The sequence below is a fragment of the Cotesia glomerata genome, linkage group LG1 (assembly GCF_020080835.1).
Source record: "Cotesia glomerata isolate CgM1 linkage group LG1, MPM_Cglom_v2.3, whole genome shotgun sequence".
NCBI classification, from domain to species: Eukaryota; Metazoa; Arthropoda; class Insecta; order Hymenoptera; family Braconidae; genus Cotesia; species Cotesia glomerata.
The window spans coordinates 10,099,215-10,114,622 of record NC_058158.1 but is presented as its reverse complement, the minus strand read 5'-3'; the positions used below and the strand labels follow the sequence as shown (position 1 = coordinate 10,114,622).

Here is a 15,408-nt window from a genome sequence, read left to right as displayed (position 1 = left end):
ATTATTTACAAGTGGGGTAAATTTTTATTTTTTTGAACGAAATTTTTTTTTTTTAATTTTGATATTTTTTTTTAAATAAATAAAAAAATAAATAATTGAAAAAAAAAGTTGATTACCACAATTTTAACAAATTTTCAAAAAAATTTATAAATTTTTTAGAAAATTGTGATATTCAATTTTTTTTTATATTGTTCGTTTTTTTATGTACTTTTAAAAAAAAAAAAAATTTCTAAAGCATCAAAAAAAGATAAAGTAGAAATTTTATCCAAAAACATGAGAGCCAAAATTTTTTCCAACTTTTGAAGGCAAAAAAGCTATCGAAATATTAATTTTTTGATATTTTCGCATTAGCAGAATAAAAAAAATTAAAAAAATGTTCATTTTTCACCCAGACAAGGCCAAAAATAGGTTTGACCCCACTTATGAATAATTACCAAAAAAAAATAAATAAATAACATATTTATTTTGTATCAACTCACATGCGAAAGTTGAAAAATGGCCGCGCAGAGTACAACTGCGTTAACATTCATCGTCCACAATATTATTGGTCCATAAATTTTTTGAACTTGGCCACAGGCTCGTAACAATATCTCATACTTGTCAACGCACCGTCGTATAATTATTTCGCTATTTTTTTCATCTACCCTCGAAATATGGTACGATATTTCCCTTAACATTCCAATCAATTGAAAAATGTAGTACGTGAAAAGCGAGTCCAGGCTCGAGGTGATAAATATCATGCTGGCTGTGAGTAAATACTCGTCAACGAAATAAAAGTTGTAGAGTAAACTGTTACGGCGAGCTTTGATCGGATGAACTGTCAGAAAAATCAGGTTGTGCTTGATAGACCATTCGCGGCGTCGCAATTGATGTAGAATCGATAATATTGGGTTAATAACGTAGGAAAGGCACACAATTGTGACAAAGACGGTGATGAATGTTGGCCAGCGTCGGAAGGTATTGACGTTACTCAGGACCAAATTTGACATTTTTGGAGATTGGACCAGTTTGTCAAAGTACGGGTCGAGTACTGTGTGCGTCGTCGACTTCTTTTCAGTTGATTATGAAATACGTTGCCTTTTAATACAATATTTATTTTTAATACTTTTTTACGCAGATTAATAAATTGATAACCTTTTGTAATCATTACCCAGAAGTTTATCGTTTATTGCAAGTGTCTAAATTGAGCTATTAATTTTTTTTTGCTACAGTCGAGATATATTTTTGTTTAAATACATGAAAAAAAAAAATTGGGAATTCATTTTTTGATCACAAAATTTTATAAACAATAAATTTCGCGCAAAATTTTGTGGTCAGTGTATTTGTATGATAAAGTGAGTTTTTAAGGTTAAATTTGGATCAGTATTTAGGCTGCATTCGAAAATGCTTTATCTCTAGATACATAACTAAGAAATGACCCTGTATCTCGTGAACTATTGACATTTTTAAAGATATAAGCTCATTCCGATGTTACACTCATCAAGACCTTTCATTTAAGTACCCACATCATTTTTTCATATATTTATATATATTATATATATTAGGGTGCGTCAAAATTTAATCTTAAAAAGCAACCTTTTAAAATTGAAATTTTGAGGTTCGCTTTCAACAGGAGCTGTATTTGGGCATTTACTGATATATTTTAGTGTGTTACAATTTATTTGATATTCATAGAATTTTTTAACAGGAGTTTCGTTTGGCCAAATTTTTAAATTTTTAAATTCCAGAAAAATTGCTTCAACAAAACTCCTGTTAAACAATTATGTGAGCATCAAATAAATCCTGACACATCAAAATATCTCAGGAAATGCCCAAACCTAACTCCTGCTAAAAGCGGAACTCAAAATTCCAATTTTAAAGAATTGCTTTTAGAGATTAAATTTTGACGCACCCTAATATATATGTATATATGAAAAATATATCAAAATGTATGTGGATACGTCAATAATTCACAAGATATCTGTTAAATTGCACTGTACTTTCTTAATTATTGACGTTTTTAAAGATATAAGCTCATCCCGATGTCACACTTATTAAGAGCTTTCATTTGAGTACCCACATGCATTTTCATATATTTTTCATATATACATATACATATACATATATATATATATATATATATATATATATATATATATATATAATATATATAAAATATATGAAAAATTGATGTAGGTACTCAAATGAAAGGTCTTGATGAGTGTAACATTGGGATGAGCTTATATTTTAAAAAATGTCAACAATTAAGAACTAACGTTGTTATTTTGTCAATTAATGACATTTTCAAAATATAAGCTCATCCCGATGTTCTACTCATCAATACCTTTCATTTGAGTACCCACATCAATTTTTCATATATTTATATATATTACATATATGTATACATGAAAAATATATCAAAATGCATGTGGGTACTCAAATGAACACTCTTGATGAGTGTAACATCGGGATGAGCTTATATCTTTAAAAACGACAATAGTTCAGAAAGTACAGTGCAATTTAACAAAATTCATTATTTAATAAAGCAAAATTTTATTTATAGTTCACAAGTCACGGCAGTCACATAGTGACTGCAAGGTTGCTAGTCATTACTATTATTATTATTATTATTATTATTATATATATTAAACTTTTATTTACAACTGTTGCAAAAGAGAATAAATAAAGCCGCGACGACCACAAAGGGTTAACAGTTTATTTTTGTTTAAAGTTATATAACATTGCTAACAACACACTTTCATCATAACTGTAGAAAAGCCCAGCAGTGTGCTCAAACTTCTAGTTGCAAGACTTATGTTGGAAATATTGGTAATAAAAAAGTTGCCTACACCAACAATCGGAATTAAAAAAAAACGACAAGTAGATAGCAGTAACGATCGGTGGAACAAACTCGAATCTTCGTTAGTCCATAGCCGACAATGAACACTAATTTTTTCATAATGCTCCTAAATTTTACAAACTCCAATTGTCTGTCTAAAGCCATTGTATTGGAAGTACAAGAAAGTACAAGCACAGTTTAATAAGAGTCGTTGAAACTTGTCAACTTCAAATTATTGCCAGGTTAACGAGTAAAAGGTCACTTGCAAATTTAATTGTCCATTTAATATTAAAAACTCTCTGAGATATGACCGCTGATTGCAACATAGTTGCAATAATAGTTTTTATATCGATTTTTCATTTTATACATTGTAGAGGGACGTTTGTCTTGACGCAACTTTCGACTTGATCGAGCGGATCGTTTTAATACAAAGTTGCTGTTTTAAATCTTGAATTTTTTTTTGTAAGCTTTAATTGTGCGGTTCAAAAAATTTAGATGATTTATAAAAATGATTAAAAAAAATAAAAATTTCAACAATAATAATAAAGTTTTATTTTACACAGAAAAATTATTCGATATTATAAATAAAATTATTGTAAGTGAAAAATAATAGCTTGTTAAAGTCTGTCAAACTTTTTGGTCAAAAGTTTTCAACAACAAAAAGTAAGACACCGAAGTATTTATGACCTGTAAAGAAAGAAAAAAATTACTCGGACAAAAATAATTGAAGTACCGAGCCTTAAACTCAAGTAAAGTATAAGCGCCAAATTATTAAGTAATTTTTAAGTCTAAAATAGATTGAAAAATTTTTTCTATACACTGAGAAAAAAAATACTTTTATTAAGAAAATTTTTTTGATACAAGAATTTATGTTCTTGAAAATTTTTAAGAATTTATATTCTTAGCTCAAGAAATTATTAAATTGATTGAAATAATTTTTAATTAATTTAATTAAAGCTATTCTTTTGTTTATCTATTATCCAAAGATAAATATTGATGTTCTTCTCTTCAGAAATTAATAATTAATATTAATAGAATATTTGATCGTCAGCGAGTTTTTTGAACCAAGAAATTGTTAATTGAGTAAAAGTATTTTTTTTTCTCAGTGTATATTTGCAAAACTTTCAAAAATTTTTTTGCTACTTACTTTTACGAACATCTCAATAGTCACATTCAATAAGCCGCAGGCAGTTAATATAAGTGGTTTTTGGGCTAACATTATAATTATTGAAGACTTAAGCCGAGCGTTGCCAGCCCAATTAGCGGCGTAGATACTCTCTCTGAATTTTTCGCTCTAATTAAAGAACCAAGTGAAATTTTGAAGATTTTTTTGAGATTATAACTACGATTGATTACCTCAATAGTAAGCTGAGTACCAGACCAAGCATAAACGTACACTTGAACCAATTTTAGACTTGCGTGCGCTGCGAATATAATCATCGAGATGACTGGTATCGTTTTTGCCTATTTAAACAATTTTGGTCAGTTCAAATTTGTAAAATTTGAGCTTTCAAAGAGTGTAATAAATGAATTGCAAAGCACCTATTAATTAAACTTTCATTGACATTTTTATAATAAAATATAGTTGTAAAAAAATTCCTTCTAATCATTCTAGCTTTTTTGAGAGTTTATACCTTACAAAACATATGATTTTAAATTGAGTTGTTAAAATTAATAATAAAAGCTATTAAATTACTTTTGGCATCTAAGTTCATAATAAATAAATTTGAATTTAAATCCACTAGACGAGTTAAGTAGTTCTAAACATAAAACAGTATTATATAATAATTTTTTATGAAAAAATGATTATTATTCTAAAAGAATTGATAAATAACTTACAATAGATAGTTGAAAAATTGCAGCACAAAGAATAAGCGCGTTGACATTCATGGTCCACAAAATAATTGGTCCATAAATTTTTCTCAATTGATTACAAGCTTTTAGCAATACTTGATACTTGTCAACACACTGACGTACGATTATTTCACCATTTTTATCATCGATTATTGAAATATGATACGAAATTTCCCGTAACATTCCAATTAATTGAAAAATGTAGTACGTAAAAAGCGAATCTAAACTCGAGGTAATAAAAATCATGCTTATAGTCATTACGTACTCGTCAAAAAAATAAAAATTGTAGAGCAAACTGCTGCGGCGAGCTTTCATAGGATATATCGTCAGATAAAGAAGATTGTACTGAATCGGCCATACTCGATGTCGCAATTGTTTTACGATTGAAATGATCGGAATGATCGCATAAGACATGCATACAATTGTGACAAATGTTGTGATAAATGTTGGCCAGCGTCGAAAAGTCCTGACTTTACCCAGCACCATATTAGACATTTTTGGCGAATGCAGTAGTTTTTCAAAGTACAGATCTAGCACCGAGTGTAGATCGTTCGCATCTTTGCGGTTGATTATGAAACACGCTGCCTTTTAACATAATTTATTTTTTAAAAATATTTTTCATTAAAAATTTAATCCTTTTGTGATTGTAATTCTTTGAAAAAATATTTTTAAATAAAAAAAAAAAAATAATAACTCTTTATTAAAAATATTTTGAAGGTATTAATAAACCAAATTTTCGGATTATTAATCATTTAAAATTTTTTGAGCAGCAATTTTTGAACCACTGATTATTCAAAGCTTCTCAAAGAAAATTATAACTTCTTTAAAAAACATTTTTAGATCGACAAAAAATAATAACTTCTTATTAAAAATATTTTGAAGGTATTAATAAACCAAATTTTCGGATTATTAATCATTTAAAATTTTTTTAGCAGCAATTTTTGAACCACTGATCATTCAAAGCTTCTCAAAGAAAATTATAACTTCTTTAAAAAACATTTTTAGATCGACAAAAAATAATAACTTCTTATTAAAAATATTTTGAAGGTATTAATAAACCAAATTTTCGGATTATTAATCATTTAACATTTTTTGAGCAGCAATTTTTGAACCACTGATCATTCAAAGCTTCTCAAAAAAAATTATAACTTCTTTAAAAAACATTTTTAGATCGACAAAAAATAATAACTTTTTATTAAAAATATTTTGAAGACTTTAATAGGCCAAATTTTGGGATTATTAATCATTTAACATTTTTTGAGCAGCAATTTTTGGACCACTAATCATTCAAAGCTTCTCAAAAGAAATTACAACCACAAAGGGTTCGTAAAAAAATTTCAAAAGTTCAAAAAAGCATTTGAGAAAGTAACACACTTTTAAAGTAACAGTCAAAAATCCCAGCAGCTGGGTCACAGCTCTTGTTGCGAGACTTATATTAGAAATGTTAGTGATAAGAAAGTTACATGCGCCGATAACAGGAATTATGTAAAACAAAAGATAAATGATAAGTAATGAACGGTGTAAAAAACTGGAGTCTTCTTTTGTCCATAAGCCGACAGTGAATACAAGTTTTCTCATAATGTTTTTGAATTTAACAAACTCTAACTGCTTGTCTTGAACCATGATTCGAGTTATGGACAGAAATTGATAAATGTGTAGTTCAAAAAGCCAATTTAGAGTGCAATTTTAAAAATACAATTTGCTGAGAACCGTTTAAGAGCATATGGGCACCTAACTAATGTGGATGAACGGGTAGAAGGGTACTCGCAAACTTAATTGTCCATTTAATATTAAAAACTCGTAGGCTATGACTGTTGATTGCAACAATCACTGCAGTAATAGTTTTTATATCGATTTTTTATTTCTTTTGTTGCAGTGGGGTCGCCAGTCTTCTTTCGGCTTTCGACTTGACCAGATCGTATAGAAATAACGTTGATGTGGGCGTTGACAAGTGTTTTTTGGATCAAAAAAATTATTTTGAAGCAAAATACAATATTTTTAACATTACACATTTTTAATAATCAGCTGAAGCAATGTTAAAGTAAGTTTTCAATTTTTATTATCAAAACATGAATTCAAAAAATTGAAGTCAATTTTTTTGAAACTATTGAAGTATTTATATTTATTTGAACAAACGTAAATTATTTTAGAGATTTTTTATTAGTTATTTTCCGTGTGATAATTTGATTAAACTTCCGGCTCAAAAGTTTTTAGTAACAAGTAGTACGAAATAGTGGTGTTGATCACCTAAAACAGTGTGTTAGAGTTTTAGGTTGTTAATAAAAATATAAAAATGAAATTTATAGTTACCGCTTGAAACATATCAATAGACACAACTGCAAAGTTGTATACTCTTATCGTCAGTGGTTTTTGCGTGAGCATCACAGTTAACGACTTTATTAATCGGTTGTTTCCAATCCAATTTCCGTCGTAAATTGCTACCCGCAATTTTTCACTCTAGTGAAGTGAAAATTCCCGAGTTTAATTACATTTTTATTGACGCACATAATTCATGTTATATCAATGAGTATATGACATGATAATTAGACCGGCTAGTTACCTCACTGGTTATTCGTGTTCCTGACCACGAGTAGAGGAAAACTTGGATTAATTTCAACCCAGCGTGTCCTGCAGATAGTATTGCTACCGTAATAGGTATTGTGGTTGCCTAGTTTCAGGAAAAACATATCTATCATATACAAATAAAAAATAAAAAAAATACAAATTTTTTGAAGCAATGCAAAATTTTCATTTTGCTCAAAAACTATAAAAATTATGTCTCAAAATAATTTGATAAAAATAGGGTAATTATTTACAAGTAGGGTTTACCCTATTTTTGGACATATCTAGATGAAAAATTAACATTTTTTTTATTCTGCTTGTTTTTACGGCGCATTTATGATAAAAAATAATGTGAAAGAAAAAAATAAAGATTTTGATAGCTTTTTTGCCTTCAAAAATTGGAAAAAAATTTGGCTCATGTTTTTGGATAAAATTTCTATTTTATCTTTTTTTTGATATATTTTTTTTTGAAAAGTACATAAAAAAACGAACAATTTAAAAAAAAAATTAAATACCACAATTTTCTAAAAAATTTATACATTTTTTTGAAAATTTGTTAAAATTGTGATAATTTTTTTTTTATGCATTTTTCAATACAATTAAAAAAAAAATGAGAATTAAAATGATAAACCAACTTGTAAATAATAACCAATTATAGTTACTGTTATGAATAATATCAAATTTTGACTTAGTTTAAAAATTTTTTATTAAATAAATTTAAACTCACATGCGAAAGCTGAAAAATAACTGCGCAAAGTATGACCGCGTTTGTCTTCAATGACCACAAAATAATGGCTTGATATACTCTTTGTAATTTGCTGCAACACTCTAATAACAACTCGTACTTTTTAACACACTCCTGTACAGTTTCTTGAGGATCGGTATCTTCTTCAAAAAACGAAATTTTATGGGAAATTTCTCTTAAAATTCCTATCATTTGAAAAGTGTGATAAATAAAAAGGGAATCAAAGCTTCCAGTAACGAAAACAATACTGCAAGTTATCAATAATTCGTTGACAAAATGAAGGTGGTAGAAAAACGTGTTAGGAATTGGATGCCAAGGATAAACGGTGGGATAGATGAGATTGTATTTTATTGGATGAGTCCCGTGTCTCCATTGACTGATTATCGATGAAATTGGAGCGATTGCGTAAGAAATGCACGTCAATGTTACGAACGTAGTTATCAATATCGGCAAACGGCGGAAGGTTGTAATTCCGTTGGAAACTATGTTCGATAATTTAGGCTTTTTTATCAGCTCGTCGTAGTACGAATCGAGTGATTCGTGCAAATCATTTACGTCCTTGCGGTAGACTTGGATGCAAACTGCCTTGCAACAAAAAACAATTTTTTCATTATATTTAACTACAATTTATTTATGTTAGTTTGAATTTATTGGACGCACTTTCATCAGCACTGTCGAAAATCCAAACAGTGTGCTCATACTTTTAGTCACTAGTTTGACGTTTCCGATGTGTGTCATGAAAAAATTGAAGACGCCAATTGTTGGGATGACGAAAAAGGATATGTGCAAACATAGTAACGACCGAAATAAAAAGTTTGAGTTTTCGGATGACCAGAGACCGACAGTTGCGAGCAAACTTTTCATAACTCTTTTAAACTTTTTATACTCCAACTGTGCTACTGTCGTTGTGTCTGAGTCCATGTTTCTCAATTAATGCCTGTAGTTTAATAGTTGAGCTGATATTAAGTGGAATTGGTATAAAAATCGGAGGTAGATACAATTATAAATTGTTTTAACAAATTTATATTAAGTGTACCATCGTTTTTTATAAAACGATTCAGATGATTGTTTGTAATTGATGTAATGCTTTTTTTATCGATTAGAAAATTCTCAGAACACAGATGGGGTTAAATTCAGTCTTAGTTTAACTCTCGTATTGTAAAGACCTAAAATTTCTTAGTTTTTTGCTGCTTTTATTCAAAAGTTTTTTTTAGTTAAAAAAATTTGTGGATGAGTGAGTTAATTTATACGATAAATTCTAATTTATTTTTATTGTAATTAAAAAGTTCATTTGAAATTTTTTTTTGGATAAATTATTGTATTATACACTCAAAAAAAAATTATTTTCTACCTAGGAAATTTTTCCTTATGGATAAAAAATTATTATTCTTATGATTATAATAAAACGTAGTATTTTAAGATTAAAAAAACCAATTTTTTAAATCAAGAAAATTCGAGTAAAAAATTTAGTATTTTAGGTGGAAAAAAAAGTTTTTTTTTTTCAGTGTAGTGCTTTTGAAAGTTTGTTTAAAAATCAATTTTATTAAAATTAAAGATTTTGAGAATGAAAATAAATTTAATTTTATTTAAATATAAAAATATATTTAAAAATTAGTACTCCATTGGAACTTTTGACAGTTAAATAAAAAATTTGAACTTTTAAAAAAATATTTTTGATTTCACCAAAGTATTAATTATACAGGTACGTACAGATCGTCAAATTTTTAACCTTAATTTCATTAAAAATTCAAATTTTCAACCTTCTATTTCAAAAGTTCCAATCACTAATTTTCAAAATCAAATTAATTATTTACAAGACCTGATAATTGACTAAAGAAAAATTAAATTGAAAATAAGACTTTATTAAAATATATAACATCTGTCCATTTCGAATAAATTTGATACATATATAACTTATGCTTCATCAAAAGTGTTAAGAAGCAAAAAGTACGAAGCCGTAGTATTTAAAACCTTTCAACAAAAAAAATTAATCACAAAAACATCTAAAAGTGTAAGATGAAGGATCTAGCGTGCTTACCGATCCAAACATTTCAACAGAAACAATTGAATAATTGCAAGCCGTCAAAATGAGGGGTTTTTGGGCCAACATGATGATAATGTTCCGCATGAAGCTCTTGTTTCCAACCCAGTTAGCAGCGTAAATTGCCGCTCTGCAATCTTCACTCTATTCACGGTAAATAGAACATTTTTGAATAAAATGGCATTGAATGATTAAATTTTTGGACTTACTTCTGCAGTAAGTCTTGAACCAGCCCACGCGTAAATAAATACTTGAATCAACTTAACGCCTGCGTACGCTGTAAATAGAATTATCCTTCCTATAGATATGGAACTCATCTGACAAACAATACATGTCTCATATTTATATAGAATTGCATCTAAGTCTCCATGATTATAAAAAATATTTTACTTGACTGAGCTGAAAGGTAACAGCGCATAATATCACTGCATTAGTTCCCATTGTCCAGAGGATGATGGGTCCGTAAATACGCTGGAGCTTTCGACATGACGCTATTAAAATTCCGTACTGAAAAACACACCTTCGAACAACTAGGTCACTAGATCCTTTGTCGTCATTGTCTTCGTGGAAGTGCTTCATGCGGTAAGATATTTCCCGCAAAAATCCAATCATTTGGAAAACATGCAGTGAGTACAAATTATCCACAGCAATTGTTATTAAAATTATACTAAAAATGGCGAATGATTCGGTCAAAAAGTGCACTCGGTAGCGAAATCCATTCGGAGGTATTTCCCAATTATAAATTGTCGGAAATGGGAGGATGTATTTTATCTGGTCAGCTCCACGAATTAATTGGGAAATTATAAAAATAATTGGAATTATTATGTAAGACATGCAAGCAACAACTACGAAAAATATCGCGACGTAAGATAACCGTCGGAAGGTAGTTATTTGGTCCAATATTATGTTGCTCATTTTTGGATCACGGATCAGGTTGTTGTAATGCCAGACAAGCATTTTACGCAAGTCTTTTACGTCTTTTCGATTTAGGACTATTGCAAATCCCTTGAAAAAATATATTTGCTTAAAATAATTTAAGATTAAAAAATAACAGGACTTACTTTTACGATAACTGTCAGGTAACTTGCAAGAAGACTAAAACTCTTGGTCGCAAGAGAAACATTTGTAAAATTTGTCCTGAAGAAATTGAACACTCCAATAAAAGGCAGAATACATGTTGACATCTGCAAGTAAATTATTGAACGAGAAAATAGAGATGACTCTTCTGGCGACCATAGTCCTATTGTTGACAGTAATATTCTGATGAGGTTCTCGTAAGCTATGTACTCCGCTAATTTGGTTTTACTCATTTCTGAGTATCAATTAAGTGACGGTAAATAAGATAATTTCTTAAAGTTTTTGACAAAAATTACTCTGAATATTGTATGAGTCTTTGAAGAACATGTTCTGGGAATATATTTTTAAGTGGGCAATTATATTATTTTTTTATATTGTTGGGCAATTTAATAAAATAAGTTTTGAGGAAACGTAATATTTTGTTTTAATGGGTTAAATATTGATTGAAATGTAGTATAGAGAGCGCTAGAGTACCAGTCGAAATTCAACCATCTTCTTTAACAGATCGGGAGGTGTAATTTTTTTTGTGACTAGTTTTATTGATTTTTCTTTTTTCAAAAATTTACTATACAATTTTTTCGATTGGTAAAATTAGAGGTAAGATTTTGAAAAAATTTGGATATTGTGAAAAAATTTATTAAAGATACATTGACAAAAATGAAAATGATTTACTATTCACTAATTAATACTACGAAACTAATGAAAAGTGAGCGTTGACATTTATGTTAATGTCAACTTTTATAACAAGTTGAGACGAATGATTTTCAAAATAACTTTAAAATTATTTTCCATATTTAAATTATTTTCCAAGTACACATATTTTTGATTTATACAAATTGTATTATAACAATTAAGACTGCTCAGCAAATGTGTTGAGTAATAAAAAGTAGGATATTGTGGTGTTCAGAACCTAAAATAAGGTAAACGTTTAGTGATGTAAAATGAATCGTGATAAAAAATCAACTTACGGACATAAATACGTCCATTGAAACGGCTGTGAAGCTACAAGCCTGCAGTATAAGCGGCTGTTGTGATAGCATAATAATAACCGAGTGCATAAAAGGCTTGTCACCGACCCAATTAGCCGCATACATGGCGTCTCTGCATTTATCACTCTGATAATATGAAAAGTTAATTTTTAGTTATTAAAAAAATTTAGTTTTGTTAAATTTGGTTTTTATTTCTCAAGTACTAAAAAATATAATCTATACACTGAAAAAAAAATTAACTTGAATCAAGAGAAACATTATTGAACCAAGAAAATAATTTTAAAGAAATTCCTTGTCTTGAATCGAGACGAAAAATTCTTAAATCAAGTAAAATTTACTTAAACCAAGAAATATTTCTTAGTTTAAGAATTTTTCAACTCAAAACAAAAAGATGAAATTCTTCAGAAATATTTATTTGATTCAAGTTATTTTTTTTCTGTGTAGAGTAAAAATTAATTTAATTCAAAGAAGAGATCTTGATAAAAAAAAAATTTCTTTTTCTTAAATCAAATTAAATTTATTAAAACAAAAAAAATTTTTTTTGTATGATTCAAAAGAATTAAAATGCCTGAAAAATGATTTTTTGGTTTAGTAATAAAAAATTATTAAAACAAAAAAGCTTTTGATTCTAAAAAATTGAACTTTAAAGTTTAGTTTCAATTTTTTTTTTTAATAAGTGCTAAAATTAATTTTTATACAGATAATATTTAATTTTATTAAACGAGAAATAAAAGCATTTATAAATTAAAAGTTTTGGTACCTCAGCAGTTAAAAGTGTGCTCACCCATGCGTAAATAAACACTTGAGAAAATTTAGCCCCAGCGTATGTCGAAAATAAAATAATTCGGCTAACAGATATAGAAGTCATCTGACAAAAATAAACCCTTTGAAAATGATATTTATTAATACGTTCAAACACGTAATACTAATAACAATATTTTTACTTGGCTGAGCTGAAAAATAACGGCACAGAGAATAATAGCATTTGTGCTCATCGTCCAAAGTATCACGGGACTGTAAATTCGTTGTAGCTTATTTTTGCAATATATCAACGTTTCGTAGTAGTTCATACACTCCCGTACCACAACGGCACTCGGCTCTTTGCTCTGCTCATCAAAACCAATCATTCGTTGGGAAATTGCACGAAGAAGACCGATCATTTGGAAAATGTAGTGTGTGTAGAGGTTGTCCACGCCGACTGTTATGCAGATTACACTCAAAACAGTCAACGACTCGTTGAGAAAATGGAGCTTAAAGCGAAAGCTATTTGGCGGAATGCTCCACCCGTAAACTGCCGGAAATGGCAACATATATTTTATGGGCTTCACTCCTTTAATTGCTTGGCTTATCATCCCAACAGCGGGAATAATTATGTAAGACAGGCAAGAAATGGCGACGAATATCGACATTGTGTAAGACAGCCGTCGAAAAGTTGTTACTTGCTTCAAAACTGGTTTCTTCAGTTTTTTATTAGACAGAAATTTTTGGTAACTTGAGCCCAAAATTTCGTTAAGCTCATTCACATCTTCGCGGTACATTATTATGCAAACTCCCTTTAAAAAATAGTTCCAAAAATGTAAAATTTTAGAGAACTAAATATTACACAGTAAAAAATTTTGCGTCAAAAATTTTTGTGTTAAATATTCAACACTTTTTTGTGTTAATTTAATAGAATAAATGTTAAATTTACACATAAAAGTGTTAAATATTTAACATAAAAATTTTTAACCCCCCATAAAAAAACATATATTTCGAAATACATAAAAAATATATAAATATATATAAATTATGTATCGTAAATATATTATTAATAACTAACTTTTGGCCGATTTTCATATATATTTTAGATACATTCAAGATATATTTCTTTTATATTTTTAGCTATCTTTTTTTATGTTTTTTAAGATATATTTTGAATATATTTAAAATATATATGAAAATCGGCCAAAAATTAGTTTTTAAAAATATATTTACTATACATATTTTTTATATATTTTTAATATATTTTGACATATATTTTTTTTCCATGGGAGACACTAAGTTTTTTGACGCAATGACGCAAAATTTTTTACTGAATATTATTTTTGTAAAAAAATGCTTTCGTAAAATGTTTTACTTACTTTCAAAATAATTGTTAAAAAACTTACGAGTATACTTAAGCCTCTTGTTAGATAAAAAACGTTAGTAATGTATTTTTTCAAAAAATTAAAAATACCAATCATTGGTAGCACAGACGTGGACATTTGAAAGTAAAGAATTGAACGTTGTAACAAAGTATTGGGGTCGTTAGGCGAAGTTTTTAACCCGAGCATTGTCAGTATAAGTTTTATAAAATTTTCGTATTCTATGTAACTAGATATACTGTCTTGAGTCATTGTCGAATATAAGTTAAACGGCGATAAATAACAAAATAAGCCGATTACAAATCGTTTCTGGCAAAAAAATTATTCTTAAGTTTGTTAGTACTTATTGCATAAAAAATTCATAAAAACAACATTTAATTGGGCAATTTTGTACTTTTTACAATTTAATAAAGTTTTGAGACATAATAATACTCGTTTGTTTTAATGTTTCAAATATTGATCCAAAATTTAGTAGAGTGCGCTATAGTATCAGTTTTAATCCAACCGTCGACATGAACAGATCAGACTGGTATAAACTTTGCTTACTGAATTCGGTGGAAATAGTTGTCTTTTTTGTGAGTAAATTTGTGCGGCTGAACTATTACGATCAGAATAAAAATTTATTTTTAAAATAGCGCAGTTTGTTGTTAAATTCAAATCGTAAAACTCCATTCAAGACATCAAAATAAAATTCAAAATTGTAGCATGAAGGTAAAAAAAATATTTCTTTTGTACACTGAGGAAAAAAAATTTTTTTGTCCAGAAACAAATTTCTTGGCTCAAGAATCGTTTAAAATAAATTTTGGTTTTTTGACAAAAGAATATCAATATCTATCATGATAATAAAATATTGGCATTAATTTTGATAGATTAACAAACGAATAGCTTCACGAATTAAATAAAAAATAATTCGATCAATTTTTGAGACAAGAAAATGTATTCTTGAAAATTATCAAGAATATATATTCTTGTGAAAAGAAAATTTTCTCAAGAGTAATACTTTTTTTTCTCAGTGTAAAATAATTAATTTTTTATTAAAAAATTGTAATAGTTGATGAGGAAGCTTGAAATAAAATAAAATAAGGCGCGCAGTAGCCCTATCGGATCCGGCCCTTGCTTACCAGAGCATTGGACCGGGTTCGAGTCCGGCGTAAACCAATGAATATTTTCAATATTTAAGTGTATTATTCTGCTCAGCC

General features: G+C 28.3%; 4 protein-coding genes and 1 long non-coding RNA gene across 7 annotated transcripts in view; 1 reads left to right on the top strand and 4 right to left on the bottom strand.

Annotated features, from left to right (window-relative positions):
- The window catches only part of LOC123273579, a 42,043-nt gene that overhangs the window by 17,511 nt on the left and 9,124 nt on the right, over positions 1 to 15,408 (top strand). For both annotated transcript variants that reach the window (XR_006511329.1, XR_006511328.1), the window contains exon 2: positions 6,549 to 6,713. This is a non-coding gene — a long non-coding RNA (uncharacterized LOC123273579). The remainder of the gene's footprint in view (positions 1 to 6,548; positions 6,714 to 15,408) is intronic.
- LOC123273484 (odorant receptor 4-like) lies at positions 3,385 to 6,526 on the bottom strand. The gene is made up of 5 exons (XM_044740905.1): positions 6,047 to 6,526; positions 4,658 to 5,257; positions 4,175 to 4,282; positions 3,966 to 4,112; positions 3,385 to 3,505 (listed from the first exon to the last, which is right to left on the bottom strand). Exons 1-5 carry the CDS (start codon positions 6,293 to 6,295, stop codon positions 3,446 to 3,448), a joined length of 1,164 nt encoding a protein of 387 aa, XP_044596840.1. The 5' UTR covers positions 6,296 to 6,526; the 3' UTR covers positions 3,385 to 3,445.
- Positions 6,788 to 8,930, bottom strand: LOC123273396 (putative odorant receptor 92a). Its single transcript, XM_044740798.1, has 5 exons — positions 8,640 to 8,930; positions 7,962 to 8,564; positions 7,233 to 7,340; positions 6,983 to 7,129; positions 6,788 to 6,919 (listed from the first exon to the last, which is right to left on the bottom strand). Exons 1-5 carry the CDS (start codon positions 8,898 to 8,900, stop codon positions 6,860 to 6,862), a joined length of 1,179 nt encoding a protein of 392 aa, XP_044596733.1. The 5' UTR covers positions 8,901 to 8,930; the 3' UTR covers positions 6,788 to 6,859.
- Positions 9,826 to 11,390, bottom strand: LOC123273418 (odorant receptor 4-like). The gene is made up of 5 exons (XM_044740821.1): positions 11,082 to 11,390; positions 10,411 to 11,025; positions 10,230 to 10,337; positions 10,018 to 10,164; positions 9,826 to 9,950 (listed from the first exon to the last, which is right to left on the bottom strand). The coding sequence occupies exons 1-5, from the start codon at positions 11,328 to 11,330 to the stop codon at positions 9,894 to 9,896; spliced, it is 1,176 nt and encodes a 391-aa protein (XP_044596756.1). The 5' UTR covers positions 11,331 to 11,390; the 3' UTR covers positions 9,826 to 9,893.
- LOC123273382 (odorant receptor 13a-like) lies at positions 11,928 to 14,505 on the bottom strand. 2 transcript variants are annotated; one of them, XM_044740785.1, is made up of 5 exons: positions 14,207 to 14,505; positions 13,031 to 13,639; positions 12,847 to 12,954; positions 12,066 to 12,212; positions 11,928 to 12,007 (listed from the first exon to the last, which is right to left on the bottom strand). In XM_044740785.1, the coding sequence occupies exons 1-5, from the start codon at positions 14,459 to 14,461 to the stop codon at positions 11,948 to 11,950; spliced, it is 1,179 nt and encodes a 392-aa protein (XP_044596720.1). In that variant the 5' UTR covers positions 14,462 to 14,505; the 3' UTR covers positions 11,928 to 11,947. The 2 variants fall into 2 exon arrangements, with proteins under 2 accessions (XP_044596720.1, XP_044596725.1); XM_044740790.1 differs by having other exon boundaries at positions 12,070 to 12,212.

Excerpts from the sequence above, each read along its gene's own strand:
- LOC123273382 (XM_044740785.1), bottom strand. The coding sequence starts at position 14,461 with ATGACTCAAGACAGTATATCTAGTTACATAGAATACGAAAATTTTATA. Across the intron at positions 12,213-12,846 it reads GCACACTTTTAACTGCTGAG|AGTGATAAATGCAGAGACGC; the intron begins GTACCAAAACTT and ends TCATATTATCAG. Across the intron at positions 12,008-12,065 it reads CAATGGACGTATTTATGTCC|GTTCTGAACACCACAATATC; the intron begins GTAAGTTGATTT and ends ACCTTATTTTAG.
- LOC123273484 (XM_044740905.1), bottom strand. The coding sequence starts at position 6,295 with ATGGTTCAAGACAAGCAGTTAGAGTTTGTTAAATTCAAAAACATTATG. Across the intron at positions 4,283-4,657 it reads CAATTTTTCAACTATCTATT|GCAAAAACGATACCAGTCAT; the intron begins GTAAGTTATTTA and ends TTGTTTAAATAG. Across the intron at positions 3,506-3,965 it reads CTATTGAGATGTTCGTAAAA|GTCATAAATACTTCGGTGTC; the intron begins GTAAGTAGCAAA and ends CTTTCTTTACAG.
- LOC123273396 (XM_044740798.1), bottom strand. The coding sequence starts at position 8,900 with ATGGACTCAGACACAACGACAGTAGCACAGTTGGAGTATAAAAAGTTT. Across the intron at positions 8,565-8,639 it reads TTTCGACAGTGCTGATGAAA|GCAGTTTGCATCCAAGTCTA; the intron begins GTGCGTCCAATA and ends TTTTGTTGCAAG. Across the intron at positions 7,130-7,232 it reads GAACACGAATAACCAGTGAG|AGTGAAAAATTGCGGGTAGC; the intron begins GTAACTAGCCGG and ends TCACTTCACTAG.
- LOC123273418 (XM_044740821.1), bottom strand. The coding sequence starts at position 11,330 with ATGAGTAAAACCAAATTAGCGGAGTACATAGCTTACGAGAACCTCATC. Across the intron at positions 10,165-10,229 it reads GTTCAAGACTTACTGCAGAA|AGTGAAGATTGCAGAGCGGC; the intron begins GTAAGTCCAAAA and ends TACCGTGAATAG. Across the intron at positions 9,951-10,017 it reads CTGTTGAAATGTTTGGATCG|GTTTTAAATACTACGGCTTC; the intron begins GTAAGCACGCTA and ends TTTTGTTGAAAG.